Genomic DNA, 17,644 nt, shown 5'->3' on the forward strand with positions numbered 1-17,644 from the left:
TCCATGAGAGGAGAGGGAGGTGAACAACATACTGTAGCTCCATGAGAGGAGAGGGAGGTGAACAACATACTGTAGCTCCATGAGAGGAGAGAGAGGTGAACAACATACTGTAGCTCCATGAGAGGAGAGGGAGGTGAACAACATACTGTAGCTCCATGAGAGGAGAGGGAGGTGAACAACATACTGTAGCTCCATGAGAGGAGAGGGAGGTGAACAACATACTGTAGCTCCATGAGAGGAGAGGGAGGTGAACAACATACTGTAGCTCCATGAGAGGAGAGGGAGGTGAACAACATACTGTAGCTCCATGAGACGAGAGGGAGGTGAACAACATACTGTAGCTCCATGAGAGGAGAGGGAGGTGAACAACATACTGTAGCTCCATGAGAGGAGAGGAGAGGTGAACAACATACTGTAGCTCCATGACAGGAGAGGAGAACAACATACTGTAGCTCCATGAGAGGAGAGGGAGGTGAACAACATACTGTAGCTCCATGAGAGGAGAGGGAGGTGAACAACATACTGTAGCTCCGTGAGAGGAGAGGGAGGTGAACAACATACTGTAGCTCCATGAGAGGAGAGGGAGGTGAACAACATACTGTAGCTCCATGAGAGGAGAGGGAGGTGAACAACATACTGTAGCTCCATGAGAGGAGAGGGAGGTGAACAACATACTGTAGCTCCATGAGAGGAGAGGGAGGTGAACAACATACTGTAGCTCCATGAGAGGAGAGGGAGGTGAACAACATACTGTAGCTCCGTGAGAGGAGAGGGAGGTGAGCAACATACTGTAGCTCCATGAGAGGAGAGGAGAGGGAGGTGAACAACATACTGTAGCTCCATGAGAGGAGAGGGAGGTGAACAACATACTGTAGCTCCATGAGAGGAGAGGGAGGTGAACAACATACTGTAGCTCCATGAGAGGAGAGGGAGGTGAACAACATACTGTAGCTCCATGAGAGGAGAGGAGAGGGAGGTGAACAACATACTGTAGCTCCATGAGAGGAGAGGAGAGGTGAACAACATACTGTAGCTCCATGAGAGGAGAGAGAGGTGAACAACATACTGTAGCTCCATGAGAGGAGAGGGAGGTGAACAACATACTGTAGCTCCATGAGAGGAGAGGAGAGGGAGGTGAACAACATACTGTAGCTCCATGAGAGGAGAGGAGAGGTGAACAACATACTGTAGCTCCATGAGAGGAGAGGAGAGGTGAACAACATACTGTAGCTCCATGAGAGGAGAGGAGAGGGAGGTGAACAACATACTGTAGCTCCATGAGAGGAGAGGGAGGTGAACAACATACTGTAGCTCCATGAGAGGAGAGGGAGGTGAACAACATACTGTAGCTCCATGAGAGGAGAGGAGAGGTGAACAACATACTGTAGCTCCATGAGAGGAGAGGGAGGTGAACAACATACTGTAGCTCCATGAGAGGAGAGAGAGGTGAACAACATACTGTAGCTCCATGAGAGGAGAGGAGAGGTGAACAACATACTGTAGCTCCATGAGAGGAGAGGAGAGGGAGGTGAACAACATACTGTAGCTCCATGAGAGGAGAGGAGAGGGAGGTGAACAACATACTGTAGCTCCATGAGAGGAGAGGGGGGTGAACAACATACTGTAGCTCCATGAGAGGAGAGGAGAGGGAGGTGAACAACATACTGTAGCTCCATGAGAGGAGAGGGAGGTGAACAACATACTGTAGCTCCATGAGAGGGAGGTGAACAACATACTGTAGCTCCATGATAGGAGAGGAGAGGGAGGTGAACAACATACTGTAGCTCCATGAGAGGAGAGAGAGGTGAACAACATACTGTAGCTCCATGAGAGGAGAGGGAGGTGAACAACATACTGTAGCTCCATGAGAGGAGAGGAGAGGTGAACAACATACTGTAGCTCCATGAGAGGAGAGGGAGGTGAACAACATACTGTAGCTCCATGAGAGGGAGGTGAACAACATACTGTAGCTCCATGAGAGGAGAGAGAGGGAGGTGAACAACATACTGTAGCTCCATGAGAGGAGAGGAGAGGGAGGTGAACAACATACTGTAGCTCCATGACAGGAGAGGGAGGTGAACAACATACTGTAGCTCCATGACAGGAGAGGAGAGGTGAACAACATACTGTAGCTCCATGAGAGGAGAGAGAGGTGAACAACATACTGTAGCTCCATGAGAGGAGAGGTGAACAACATACTGTAGCTCCATGAGAGGAGAGGGAGGTGAACAACATACTGTAGCTCCGTGAGAGGAGAAGTGAACAACATACTGTAGCTCCATGAGAGGAGAGGGAGGTGAACAACATACTGTAGCTCCATGAGGGGAGAGGAGAGGTGAACAACATACTGTAGCTCCATGAGAGGAGAGGGAGGTGAACAACATACTGTAGCTCCATGAGAGGAGAGGGAGGTGAACAACATACTGTAGCTCCTTGAGAGGAGAGGGAGGTGAACAACATACTGTAGCTCCATGAGACGAGAGGGAGGTGAACAACATACTGTAGCTCCATGAGAGGAGAGGGAGGTGAACAACATACTGTAGCTCCATGAGAGGAGAGGGAGGTGAACAACATACTGTAGCTCCATGAGAGGAGAGGAGAGGTGAACAACATACTGTAGCTCCATGAGAGGAGAGGGAGGTGAACAACATACTGTAGCTCCATGAGGAGAGGGAGGTGAACAACATACTGTAGCTCCAGGAGAGGAGAGGGAGGTGAACAACATACTGTAGCTCCGTGAGAGGAGAGGGAGGTGAACAACATACTGTAGCTCCATGAGAGGAGAGGGAGGTGAACAACATACTGTAGCTCCATGAGAGGAGAGAGAGAGAGGTGAACAACATACTGTAGCTCCATGAGAGGAGAGGGAGGTGAACAACATACTGTAGCTCCATGAGAGGAGAGGGAGGTGAACAACATACTGTAGCTCCATGAGAGGAGAGGGAGGTGAACAACATACTGTAGCTCCATGACAGGAGAGGGAGGTGAACAACATACTGTAGCTCCATGAGAGGAGAGGAGAGGTGAACAACATACTGTAGCTCCATGAGAGGAGAGGGAGGTGAACAACATACTGTAGCTCCATGAGAGGAGAGAGAGGTGAACAACATACTGTAGCTCCATGAGAGGGGAGGGAGGTGAACAACATACTGTAGCTCCATGAGAGGAGAGGGAGGTGAACAACATACTGTAGCTCCATGAGAGGAGAGGGAGGTGAACAACATACTGTAGCTCCATGAGAGGAGAGGGAGGTGAACAACATACTGTAGCTCCGTGAGAGGAGAGGAGAGGGAGGTGAACAACATACTGTAGCTCCATGAGAGGAGAGGAGAACAACATACTGTAGCTCCATGAGAGGAGAGGAGAGGTGAACAACATACTGTAGCTCCATGAGAGGAGAGGGAGGTGAACAACATACTGTAGCTCCGTGAGAGGAGAGGGAGGTGAACAACATACTGTAGCTCCATGACAGGAGAGAGAGGTGAACAACATACTGTAGCTCCATGAGAGGAGAGGGAGGTGAACAACATACTGTAGCTCCATGAGAGGAGAGGGAGGTGAACAACATACTGTAGCTCCATGAGAGGAGAGGGAGGTGAACAACATACTGTAGCTCCATGAGAGGAGAGGAGAGGGAGGTGAACAACATACTGTAGCTCCATGAGAGGAGAGGGAGGTGAACAACATACTGTAGCTCCATGAGTGGAGAGGGAGGTGAACAACATGCTGTAGCTCCATGAGAGGAGAGGGAGGTGAACAACATACTGTAGCTCCATGAGAGGAGAGGGAGGTGAACAACATGCTGTAGCTCCATGAGAGGAGAGGGAGGTGAACAACATACTGTAGCTCCATGAGAGGAGAGGGAGGTGAACAACATACTGTAGCTCCATGAGAGGAGAGGAGAGGGAGGTGAACAACATACTGTAGCTCCATGAGAGGAGAGGGAGGTGAACAACATACTGTAGCTCCATGAGAGGAGAGATAGGTGAACAACATACTGTAGCTCCATGAGAGGAGAGGGAGGTGAACAACATACTGTAGCTCCATGAGAGGAGAGGAGAGGGAGGTGAACAACATACTGTAGCTCCATGAGAGGAGAGAGAGGTGAACAACATACTGTAGCTCCATGAGAGGAGAGGAGAGGGAGGTGAACAACATACTGTAGCTCCATGAGAGGAGAGGAGAGGGAGGTGAACAACATACTGTAGCTCCATGAGAGGAGAGGAGAGGGAGGTGAACAACATACTGTAGCTCCATGAGAGGAGAGGGAGGTGAACAACATACTGTAGCTCCATGAGGAGAGGGAGGTGAACAACATACTGTAGCTCCATGAGAGGAGAGGAGAGGTGAACAACATACTGTAGCTCCATGAGAGGAGAGAGAGAGAGGTGAACAAGTTCAAGTTCTTTAATAGTTGTCATACAGAAGTACAGAATACTTTCATACAAAATGCTTCTTACTGTTACGCTCCAGAGACTGTGCTAGACAAGATAGTATCAAATAACATAATAACATAATATAGCATGAATTTAGAAGAAGAATGAGGTCACAGTTGTTCGGTATAGACATATGTACAATGTTCTGAGTTACCATATAATATACAATACACAATACTATGCAGTGTACTAATGTACAGTACTATCTAGTGCAAAGCAGAAGTGGGATGAGGTACAATTTTAGGTACAATTTACAGTAAGGTGTACGAGTTGTAGTGCAATCCTTCATCCATAAATATAAAGTGTGGGGAGTGGGTGCTACAGTGTGTTTGTTTAAAGTGGGTGTGTGCTATAAAGTGTGTGTAGTGGGTGCTACAGTGTGTTTGTTTAAAGTGAGTGTGTGCGTGTGGATGTGTGTGCTATGTGTGTTTGGTGGTTGTTGTTGTGTAGTGTTCATTCATTGTTCGTTTGGCAGCCTGATGGCCTGGGGATAGAAGCTACTTCTGAGTCTTTCTGTGCTCGCCTTGAGACTCCTGTGTCGCTTGCCTGACGGCAGCAGTTCAAAGAGGCAGTTGTTCGGGTGGCTCGAGTCCTTAATAATTCTCTTAGCCTTCCCCTTGCAACGCTTGTTGTAAATGTTCTGGAGAGTGGGGAGCCCCCCTCCAATTGTGCGTTCGGCTGAACGTGTCACTCTTTGTAGTCTGCTTTGGTCTTTTGCAGTGCTATTCCCAAACCAGGAGGTGATGTTGCCGGTCAAGATGCTCTCTATTGTACATGAGTAGAAGTTCTTAAGGATCTTCTGGCTGACTTGGAACTTCCTTAGGCGCCTGAGGAAGTAGAGGCGTTGTCGTGCCTTCTTCACCACACTGTTAATGTGTATGGTCCATTTCAAGTCCTCGGATATGTGGGCTCCGAGGTACTTGAAGCTGTTGACTCTCTCAACCGGTGCCCCGTCGATGCTGAGGGGGCTGTAGTCCTTGACCCCCGACCTCCTGAAGTCCACAATCATCTCTTTTGTTTTGCTGACGTTCAGGGAGAGGCTGTTTTCCTGGCACCATCCCGCCAGGACCTTGACCTCTTCCAGGTAGGCCCTCTCGTCGTTGGCAGAGATCAGGCCCACCACCACTGTGTCGTCAGCAAATTTGACGATTGTATTGCTACTCCGCTGAGCCACACAGTCGTGTGTGTACAGGGAGTAGAGGAGGGGACTCAGAACACAGCCCTGGGGGGCCCCTATGTTGAGGGTGATGGATGAGGAGGTGCAGTTGCCTGCTCTCACCACCTGGGGTCTGCCAGTCAGGAAGTCCAAGACCCACTGGCAGAGGTCATAGCCCAAGCCCAGGTCCCTGAGCTTGGCTATGAGTATGGAGGGGACTATGGTATTGAATGCCGAGCTGTAGTCGATGAATAGCATTCTCACATAGTTCCCCTGCCTCTTGTCCAGGTGTGATGCTGCTGTGTGCAGCACATGGGATATGGCGTCCTCCGTGGACCTGTTGGGGCGGTATGCAAATTGCAGGGGGTCCATGTTGATGGGGAGGGAGGAGCAGATGTAGCCCTTTACTAGCTTCTCAAAGCACTTCATGGCTATGGAGGTGAGAGCTACAGGGCGGTAGTCGTTGAGGCAAGCAGGCTTGGATTTTTTTGGGTACAGGGATAATAGTGGACTTCTTCAGGCAGGTGGGGATGACAGCCTGTTCTAAGGACAGGTTAAATATGTCAGTGGATACTGGGGCCAGTTGGTCGGCACAGACTTTTAGGACGCGGCCGGGGATGCCGTCCGGACCTGCTGCCTTCCTGATATTCACTTTTTTAAAGGTCCGCCTCACCTCATGCTCTGTTACCCTGAACACTGCGCCTCCATCAGCAGCCGACCCCCCCCCCCCCATTGCCGAGGCTTGTGAGCTGGTGTTGTTATTACCAGCATCAAACCTCGCATAGAAGGTATTGAGGTCGTTTGCTAAGGAGATGTCATTGTTCAGTTTGAGGGAGGCGCCTTTGTAGTCTGTCATCGTTTTGAGCCCCTGCCACATAGCTCTAGAGTCAGCTTGTTCAAACTGGAGTTCAATTTTATCCCTGTAGCGCCGTTTGGCCTCTGACACTGTCCTCCTTACGTTGTGTTGCGCCACCTTGTGGTCATTCATGTTGCCTGCCACTAGGCCGTCATTGTATGCTTTGGTGCGCTCTCTCAGAGCTTCACGGACGGATTTGTCTACCCAGGGTTTTTGATTTGGGTAAACTTTCATTTTGGTAGTGGGGATTGTTTCTTTCACCCTAGTACAGACATAGTCCAGCACTGTCTCCGTGTAGGCATTAATGTTATCTGTGTCGCGGAATACAATCCAGTCTGTGTTGTGGAACACTGACCGGATCGTGTCCTCTGACGTCACATCCCATTTCTGCACCTCTCGCGAGACTACGGGAGTACTTTTAATTCTTTGTCTGTACTTTGGTGTAAGGAAAATGGATGCGTGATCTGACTTGCCAAAGCCACTATCAGAATGAGCCTTGTAGCCACCTTTAAATTGCGTGTAACAGTGATCTAGGATGTTACCGCCTCTGGTGTTGCAAGTCACATGCTGGTAGAAATCAGGCAATACCTTTCTCAGATTGGCGCTATTGAAATCTCCCAGTACTAAAATGGCGGCGTTAACGTTCGTCGCTTGTATATTATTTACCTCGTCGTGGAGTCTGGAGAGCGCGGCGTTGTTGTTGGCTTGCGGTGGAATATACACTCCGACCAGGTGTGTATACTGTAGCTCCATGAGAAGAGAGGAGAGGAGAACAACATACTGTAGCTCCATGAGAGGAGAGGAGAGGTGAACAACATACTGTAGCTCCATGAGAGGAGAGAGAGGTGAACAACATACTGTAGCTCCATGAGAGGAGAGGAGAGGTGAACAACATACTGTAGCTCCAGGAGAGGAGAGGTGAACAACATACTGTAGCTCCATGAGAGGAGAGGAGAGGGAGGTGAACAACATACTGTAGCTCCATGAGAGGAGAGGAGAGGGAGGTGAACAACATACTGTAGCTCCATGAGAGGAGAGGGAGGTGAACAACATACTGTAGCTCCATGAGAGGAGAGGAGAGGGAGGTGAACAACATACTGTAGCTCCATGAGAGGAGAGGGAGGTCAACAACATACTGTAGCTCCGTGAGAGGAGAGAGAGGTGAACAACATACTGTAGCTCCATGAGAGGAGAGGGAGGTGAACAACATACTGTAGCTCCATGAGAGGAGAGGAGAGGGAGGTGAACAACATACTGTAGCTCCATGAGAGGAGATGAGAGGTGAACAACATACTGTAGCTCCATGAGAGGAGAGGGAGGTGAACAACATACTGTAGCTCCATGAGAGGAGAGGGAGGTGAACAACATACTGTAGCTCCATGAGAGGTGAACAACATACTGTAGCTCCATGAGAGGAGAGGAGAGGTGAACAACATACTGTAGCTCCATGAGAGGTGAGGGAGGTGAACAACATACTGTAGCTCCATGAGAGGAGAGGTGAACAACATACTGTAGCTCCATGAGAGGAGAGGGAGGTGAACAACATACTGTAGCTCCATGAGAGGAGAGAGAGGTGAACAACATACTGTAGCTCCATGAGAGGAGAGAGAGGTGAACAACATACTGTAGCTCCATGAGAGGAGAGGGAGGTGAACAACATACTGTAGCTCCATGAGAGGAGAGGGAGGTGAACAACATACTGTAGCTCCATGAGAGGAGAGGAGAGGTGAACAACATACTGTAGCTCCATGAGAGGAGAGAGAGGTGAACAACATACTGTAGCTCCATGAGAGGAGAGAGAGGTGAACAACATACTGTAGCTCCATGAGACGAGAGGTGAACAACATACTGTAGCTCCATGAGAGGAGAGAGAGGTGAACAACATACTGTAGCTCCATGAGACGAGAGGTGAACAACATACTGTAGCTCCATGAGAGGAGAGGGAGGTGAACAACATACTGTAGCTCCATGAGAGGAGAGGGAGGTGAACAACATACTGTAGCTCCATGAGAGGAGAGGGAGGTGAACAACATACTGTAGCTCCATGAGAGGAGAGGGAGGTGAACAACATACTGTAGCTCCATGAGAGGAGAGGGAGGTGAACAACATACTGTAGCTCCATGAGAGGAGAGGAGAGGGAGGTGAACAACATACTGTAGCTCCATGAGAGGAGAGGAGAGGGAGGTGAACAACATACTGTAGCTCCATGAGAGGAGAGGAGAGGTGAACAACATACTGTAGCTCCATGAGAGGAGAGGGAGGTGAACAACATACTGTAGCTCCATGAGAGGAGAGGTGAACAACATACTGTAGCTTCATGAGAGGAGAGGGAGGTGAACAACATACTGTAGCTCCATGAGAGGGAGGTGAACAACATACTGTAGCTCCATGAGAGGAGAGGGAGGTGAACAACATACTGTAGCTCCATGAGAGGAGAGGGAGGTGAACAACATACTGTAGCTCCAGGAGAGGAGAGGTGAACAACATACTGTAGCTCCATGAGAGGAGAGGAGAGGTGAACAACATACTGTAGCTCCATGAGAGGAGAGGGAGGTGAACAACATACTGTAGCTCCATGAGAGGAGAGGGAGGTGAACAACATACTGTAGCTCCATGAGAGGAGAGAGAGGTGAACAACATACTGTAGCTCCATGAGAGGAGAGGGAGGTGAACAACATACTGTAGCTCCATGAGAGGAGAGGGAGGTGAACAACATACTGTAGCTCCATGAGAGGTGAACAACATACTGTAGCTCCATGAGAGGAGAGGGAGGTGAACAACATACTGTAGCTCCATGAGAGGAGAGGGAGGTGAACAACATACTGTAGCTCCATGAGAGGAGAGGGAGGTGAACAACATACTGTAGCTCCATGAGAGGAGAGGGAGGTGAACAACATACTGTAGCTCCATGAGAGGAGAGGAGAGGTGAACAACATACTGTAGCTCCATGACAGGAGAGGAGAGGGAGGTGAACAACATACTGTAGCTCCATGAGAGGAGAGGGAGGTGAACAACATACTGTAGCTCCATGAGAGGAGAGGGAGGTGAACAACATACTGTAGCTCCATGAGAGGGAGGTGAACAACATACTGTAGCTCCATGAGAGGGAGGTGAACAACATACTGTAGCTCCATAAGAGGAGAGGGAGGTGAACAACATACTGTAGCTCCATAAGAGGAGAGGGAGGTGAACAACATACTGTAGCTCCATGAGAGGAGAGGAGAGAGAGGTGAACAACATACTGTAGCTCCATGAGAGGAGAGGGAGGTGAACAACATACTGTAGCTCCATGAGAGGGAGGTGAACAACATACTGTAGCTCCATGAGAGGAGAGGGAGGTGAACAACATACTGTAGCTCCATAAGAGGAGAGGGAGGTGAACAACATACTGTAGCTCCATAAGAGGAGAGGGTGGTGAACAACATACTGTAGCTCCATGAGAGGGAGGTGAACAACATACTGTAGCTCCATGAGAGGAGAGGGAGGTGAACAACATACTGTAGCTCCATGACAGGAGAGGAGAGGGAGGTGAACAACATACTGTAGCTCCATGAGAGGAGAGGGAGGTGAACAACATACTGTAGCTCCATGAGAGGAGAGGTGAACAACATACTGTAGCTCCATGAGAGGAGAGGGAGGTGAACAACATACTGTAGCTCCATGAGAGGAGAGGGAGGTGAACAACATACTGTAGCTCCATGAGAGGAGAGGGAGGTGAACAACATACTGTAGCTCCATGACAGGAGAGGAGAGGGAGGTGAACAACATACTGTAGCTCCATGAGAGGAGAGGGAGGTGAACAACATACTGTAGCTCCATGAGAGGAGAGGGAGGTGAACAACATACTGTAGCTCCATGACAGGAGAGGGAGGTGAACAACATACTGTAGCTCCATGAGAGGAGAGGGAGGTGAACAACATACTGTAGCTCGAGGAGAGGGAGGTGAACAACATACTGTAGCTCCATGACAGGAGAGGAGAGGGAGGTGAACAACATACTGTAGCTCCATGAGAGGAGAGGGAGGTGAACAACATACTGTAGCTCCATGAGAGGAGAGGAGAGGTGAACAACATACTGTAGCTCCATGAGAGGAGAGGGAGGTGAACAACATACTGTAGCTCCATGAGAGGGAGGTGAACAACATACTGTAGCTCCATGAGAGGGAGGTGAACAACATACTGTAGCTCCATGAGAGGAGAGGAGAGGTGAACAACATACTGTAGCTCCATGAGAGGAGAGGAGAGGTGAACAACATACTGTAGCTCCATGAGAGGAGAGGGAGGTGAACAACATACTGTAGCTCCATGAGAGGAGAGGTGAACAACATACTGTAGCTCCATGAGAGGAGAGGAGTGGTGAACAACATACTGTAGCTCCATGAGAGGAGAGGGAGGTGAACAACATACTGTAGCTCCAGGAGAGGAGAGGTGAACAACATACTGTAGCTCCATGAGAGGAGAGGGAGGTGAACAACATACTGTAGCTCCATGAGAGGAGAGGAGAGGAGAGGTGAACAACATACTGTAGCTCCATGAGAGGAGAGGGAGGTGAACAACATACTGTAGCTCCATGAGAGGAGAGGGAGGTGAACAACATACTGTAGCTCCATGAGAGGAGAGGAGAGGGAGGTGAACAACATACTGTAGCTCCATGAGAGGAGAGGGAGGTGAACAACATACTGTAGCTCCATGAGAGGAGAGAGAGGTGAACAACATACTGTAGCTCCGTGAGAGGAGAGGGAGGTGAACAACATACTGTAGCTCCATGAGAGGAGAGAGAGGTGAACAACATACTGTAGCTCCATGAGAGGAGAGGGAGGTGAACAACATACTGTAGCTCCATGAGAGGAGAGGAGAGGTGAACAACATACTGTAGCTCCATGAGAGGAGAGGGAGGTGAACAACATACTGTAGCTTCATGAGAGGAGAGGAGAGGTGAACAACATACTGTAGCTCCATGAGAGGAGAGGGAGGTGAACAACATATTGTAGCTCCATGAGAGGAGAGGAGAGGGAGGTGAACAACATACTGTAGCTCCATGAGAGGAGAGGGAGGTGAACAACATACTGTAGCTCCATGAGAGGAGAGAGAGGTGAACAACATACTGTAGCTCCATGAGAGGGAGGTGAACAACATACTGTAGCTCCATGAGAGGGAGGTGAACAACATACTGTAGCTCCATGAGAGGAGAGGAGAGGTGAACAACATACTGTAGCTCCATGAGATGAGAGGAGAGGTGAACAACATACTGTAGCTCCATGAGAGGAGAGGGAGGTGAACAACATACTGTAGCTCCATGAGAGGAGAGGTGAACAACATACTGTAGCTCCATGAGAGGAGAGGAGTGGTGAACAACATACTGTAGCTCCATGAGAGGAGAGGGAGGTGAACAACATACTGTAGCTCCATGAGAGGAGAGGAGAGGTGAACAACATACTGTAGCTCCATGAGAGGAGAGGGAGGTGAACAACATACTGTAGCTCCATGAGAGGAGAGGAGAGGAGAGGTGAACAACATACTGTAGCTCCATGAGAGGAGAGGGAGGTGAACAACATACTGTAGCTCCATGAGAGGAGAGGGAGGTGAACAACATACTGTAGCTCCATGAGAGGAGAGGAGAGGGAGGTGAACAACATACTGTAGCTCCATGAGAGGAGAGGGAGGTGAACAACATACTGTAGCTCCATGAGAGGAGAGAGAGGTGAACAACATACTGTAGCTCCGTGAGAGGAGAGGGAGGTGAACAACATACTGTAGCTCCATGAGAGGAGAGAGAGGTGAACAACATACTGTAGCTCCATGAGAGGAGAGGGAGGTGAACAACATACTGTAGCTCCATGAGAGGAGAGGAGAGGTGAACAACATACTGTAGCTCCATGAGAGGAGAGGGAGGTGAACAACATACTGTAGCTCCATGAGAGGAGAGGAGAGGTGAACAACATACTGTAGCTCCATGAGAGGAGAGGGAGGTGAACAACATACTGTAGCTCCATGAGAGGAGAGGAGAGGGAGGTGAACAACATACTGTAGCTCCATGAGAGGAGAGGGAGGTGAACAACATACTGTAGCTCCATGAGAGGAGAGAGAGGTGAACAACATACTGTAGCTCCGTGAGAGGAGAGGAGAGGGAGGTGAACAATATACTGTAGCTCCATGAGAGGAGAGAGAGGTGAACAACATACTGTAGCTCCATGAGAGGAGAGGAGAGGGAGGTGAACAACATACTGTAGCTCCATGAGAGGAGAGGGAGGTGAACAACATACTGTAGCTCCATGAGAGGAGAGGAGAGGTGAACAACATACTGTAGCTCCATGAGAGGGAGGTGAACAACATACTGTAGCTCCATGAGAGGAGAGGGAGGTGAACAACATACTGTAGCTCCATGAGAGGAGAGGAGAGGTGAACAACATACTGTAGCTCCATGAGAGGAGAGGGAGGTGAACAACATACTGTAGCTCCATGAGAGGAGAGGGAGGTGAACAACATACTGTAGCTCCATGAGAGGAGAGGGAGGTGAACAACATACTGTAGCTCCATGAGAGGAGAGGGAGGTGAACAACATACTGTAGCTCCATGAGAGGAGAGGAGAGGTGAACAACATACTGTAGCTCCATGAGAGGAGAGGGAGGTGAACAACATACTGTAGCTCCATGAGAGGGAGGTGAACAACATACTGTAGCTCCATGAGAGGAGAGGAGAGGTGAACAACATACTGTAGCTCCATGAGAGGAGAGGGAGGTGAACAACATACTGTAGCTCCATGAGAGGAGAGGGAGGTGAACAACATACTGTAGCTCCATGAGAGGAGAGGGAGGTGAACAACATACTGTAGCTCCATGAGAGGAGAGGGAGGTGAACAACATACTGTAGCTCCATGAGAGGAGAGGTGAGGGAGGTGAACAACATACTGTAGCTCCATGAGGTGGACACGCTTTTCCACCACATTGTGTAAAGACGGCACTTTATGCATTAAAGTTCTCAAATGAGTCGTCTGAATATAATGCGTTACTATTGACGGCCTTATTATTAATTTATTTAGACAGTGAACATGTATAGTAAATACAACCTCGGAACACATTTACCCACTCAGAGAAATCTTTGGGACACTACATTCCAATTAATTTCTAATCAGCGTTTCCGTTAGCCGGTAATTACCGGTTTTTGACCGGCAAAATATGTTGAAGTCCGAATATTTAAATATCTCCGGTCATAATGTCCGGTGAAAATAATTTCTCTAAGCACAATTTTATTATTTGAATTGTATTAAAATAGGCTCAAATTAAATAGCCTATGCGATGAACAAAACAATCATTACATGTTGCTTCACGCTGATAAAGCGCGGATGGCGCCGCTCGGATGTGAATCTTTTTTTCTTTCTTTTTTTGAGCCTGTCTGTCTGCCCACCACAGAGACCGCTGATGCCGTGGTGAAAGAAAACAGAAACAGAAATGTCGAGCGTTCAGGCCCGAGTGGAAAGTTTAATTCTCCTGGCTGAGGTGCGACATTATATCCACATTTTCCAGTTCACTGATCCAGCCAGGGTTACCAGTGACACAGTTCATTCTGGAACCTCAGATCCCCGCTGATCATGAGGTTCTACAGTATCGCGTTGGATCCATACACGTATCGATTTTTTCGAATGGTGATCAGGAATTGGAATATACCAGTTGGATACCATCTGATGTCAGGTAAGGACTCTATGTTATCAGTGTTAGGATAATCAGAGTAAGTTTGATGAAGTTATAAGCTGTTTTGTGAAATGTCTTCTTGTTTCGGTTTCACTAAAAGTCCGAGAGGAAATCAACAGGGCGATTATCCGTGCGCGGCCGTAATGTGCTTGCGTGCACGTATAATATTGATCATCTAGCGTTTATTTGAAAACGATTCATAAAAAGGCCGACGAATATCAACGTTGTGGAATATTCCACTAAAAGACTATTTTCATAGAATGCTCCAGAAAGAGCTGTTTTTTATCTGAAAACGGGGGCTTTTCTAACTGCTCTGAAACGGCAACGACGCGATAAACAGCCTTGACAGCACCGACTGGAAAATAGTCTTTGATAATGCGATGGGCAGATTAGACGCATAGCCATAATTTAAAACATAGATTAGGCGATATTAACGTTAACATTGGCGCCGATGGTGGCATTCAGCCGGTAAAAAGGAAAACCAGGCTGACCGGCATTTCTCGAATATGTCCGGGGATAGAAATCTTGCAGGACATCCAGACCGGCACGAATATGTTCTAACGGAAACGCTGTTTCTAATAGAGATTCACAGTTCTGCTGATGACCCTGTCCCCTCCCCATACTCTAGTCTAGTCACTGCTTGAACCGCCAGGATGCCTCAGAGTGTTATAACATAGTGTGTATGTCTGTGTGTGTGTGTGTGTGTGTGTGTCCGTCCTCCTCGCAGGCAGTTCCAGGGCCACACAGACGGGGCCAGCTGTATTGACATCTCCAACGACGGTACCAAGCTGTGGACCGGGGGCCTAGATAACACTGTCAGGTCCTGGGACCTGAGGGAAGGACGGCAGCTACAGCAACACGACTTCACCTCTCAGGTACACAGACACATATGTACACACACACATACATGCACATACACACAGAGAGAGGGGCTCATGGGAGGGGGGAGGGGGGGGGGGGGAGTGGAAAGAATAGGGAAAAGCACAAGAGCAAATAGAGATAGAAATACTTAATCTACCACACTTAACATTTCTGCCATTTCCTCTCCGTCTCTCTATCACATCCAGATCTTCTCTCTGGGCTACTGTCCCACAGGCGAGTGGCTGGCTGTGGGAATGGAGAGCAGCAACGTGGAGGTCCTCCACGTCACCAAGCCTGATAAGTACCAGCTGCACCTCCACGAGAGCTGCGTACTCTCCCTACAGTTCGCCTACTGTGGTAAGACTCTCCTCCTTCAGACCGGATGTGGTTCGTGGTGGTTTGATTGACGTGACTTTGATTTAGTCCTGTTCCGAGACTATACAAAAAAGACGATGGGACCTCCCTCTTCCATATCCTTCGACTGAATTTATCAATTTAACCACTTCTACTTATATCCTACCGTGATAATATCCCATTGCAGACATTGTCTGCTAGTCAAGTCTGCTAGCTTTGTAATACTACAAATTTGACTTTCAGATTACTCGGATCACTCTCTCTCTCTTTAAAGGAAAGAAAAAAGGTCACTTTAAAGGGGAAAAAACATAACTGGATGTTTTTGTATAGGTAGTATAGCATAGTGACATAGTATAACTGTATATTGTATAGTAGTGAACATATGACTCATTACCTTTTTTAATTCGTAAGCTTAGCATTGTATTGTATTTTATCTTAATACTTATCATGTCTATTTTATTCAATCTTTTGTATTTTTTTGCATAATCGAAGCGGGCATGGCCACCTTCATTTCACCATGTCTTGTGTATGTATGTGATGAATAAACCTCTTGAATCACTCTCACTCTCTCTCTCTCACTCTATGTTCCCAGGTAAATGGTTTGTAAGCACAGGGAAGGACAACCTACTGAATGCATGGAGAACACCCTACGGAGCCAGCATATTCCAGGTAGGCATACCAGTACAAGTACATAATTTATTCATTAAGCATTAGTTAATAATATGTTCATTTTATAATTAAGCTTACACACATTCACTAGACTACTCATTAGTGTGCTCTAGTATAAGGAAATGCATTATAGCAATATGTTTATTGTTTTTGTGGCAGGTTTTCACTAATATCTCTTCTTTTGAATTCCCTTGTTCTCTTCTTACCCCTCCACTTGTGTTTTGTTCCTGCCATCCGTTTCTCTCTCGCTTGCCATCTGTCCCTATCTTTCTCTCTCTCGTTTGCCCTTTGTCCTTCCATCCTTCTCTCTCTCTCTCGCTCTCTCTCTCTCACCCTCCCCCTCCTTCTCTATCTCTACCCCCCCCAGTCTAAGGAGTCCTCATCGGTACTGAGTTGTGACATCTCGGTGGATGACAAGTACATTGTCACAGGCTCCGGGGACAAGAAGGCCACAGTCTATGAGGTCATTTACTGAAGGACACGAGAGACGGAGACAGAGAGACAAGAGAAACGGGACAGACGAGATGGATTTTGTCACAAGGTTTTTTTTTTTTTGGAAATCAGTGGGAACATTGCTGTCCTTTATTCTGCCACATCAAACTAGAGTATACAAACACACACTGTTTGGCTGTGGGATGTTGAGTCTGGTAGAGAGTGGGAGTTGCAGGAGGATTTGGACGTTTCTTTCTCTTTCTGCTCTACCGCCGGAGGAGGAGGAGGAGGAGGATGTTACATGCACATGCCGCCCACAGCCTTTCTGGAGAGGTTGATTGTAGAAAAGAAGACGTTATTGGACATTCTTCTATTTCTACTACTATCTGTAAAAAAAAAAAAAAAAAAAGACGGAGACAGAGGCTTTTATTTGCATTGATACAAGTGTTTTTCTTTTCCAGAATAAAAAACAATAATTCATGGCGGCTGGAAAGTAACAGGATTTGTCCGGGAAATTGATGAGGAATAAACGGGAGCAAAACTAATGGTGACTTTTGGAAACTATTTGGACTTTACCTCTCGCTTCGTCTGTTAACTACTAAGAACTGCATTGGGATCGGTTGCTAGGGACCAGCCATGGACCAAACCAAAGGGGCTCTCCACTGTCTTAACGCTGATCTGGGACCAGCTCACCAGGGGAACCTTGAAACTTTAAACACACACACACACACACACACACACACACACACACACACACACACACACACACACACACACACACACACACACACGACGACCAGGGGCAGAGGCCCCAGAACAAAGATGGAAGGGCATTTAGATATATGAGCAAATTGACAGGCAGATTGACGGAAAGAAAAAGATAGATGAAAAGTGACTGATCAGATTGACAGTCTCAGAAAATGATTGATCAATCTTTTGGTTTGTTTTGTATTTTTTTTTTATTATTTTTTTAGTTTTTTTACAATCCGGACAGAGAATGATGAGAGTGATGACCTCTCAACTTTGACCCCTGACTTTGACCTCATGACCACAGCCTGCTGTTTCGACACACCTGGACTGCATTCGGGTTGTTCTTACAAAAGAAAAAGAAAGGGTGACCTTTTCCTCTACCCTCAAATTTTTCCTTGACCTCCGTCATTCCTTCACATCCCTCTTTTTTGTGAGACGGGTCA

The 17,644-nt window shown here is 47.9% G+C and overlaps 1 protein-coding gene across 4 annotated transcripts in view; it reads left to right on the forward strand.

Moving 5' to 3' along the window:
• LOC311234421 (transducin-like enhancer protein 1) overlaps positions 1-16,642 on the forward strand; it is an 83,138-nt gene extending 66,496 nt beyond the window's left edge. For all 4 annotated transcript variants that reach the window (XM_084321593.1, XM_084321595.1, XM_084321596.1 and 1 more), the window contains exons 17-20: positions 14,863-15,010; positions 15,203-15,353; positions 15,943-16,019; positions 16,387-16,642. In XM_084321593.1, coding sequence (XP_084177719.1) covers positions 14,863-15,010; positions 15,203-15,353; positions 15,943-16,019; positions 16,387-16,494 — 484 coding nt within the window. In that variant the 3' untranslated portion in view covers positions 16,495-16,642. The remainder of the gene's footprint in view (positions 1-14,862; positions 15,011-15,202; positions 15,354-15,942; positions 16,020-16,386) is intronic.
• The last annotated feature ends 1,002 nt before the right edge of the window (positions 16,643-17,644 follow it).

Source organism: Notolepis coatsorum (genome assembly GCF_963971535.1).
Source record: "Notolepis coatsorum genome assembly, chromosome: 1".
Lineage (NCBI taxonomy): Eukaryota > Metazoa > Chordata > Actinopteri > Aulopiformes > Paralepididae > Notolepis > Notolepis coatsorum.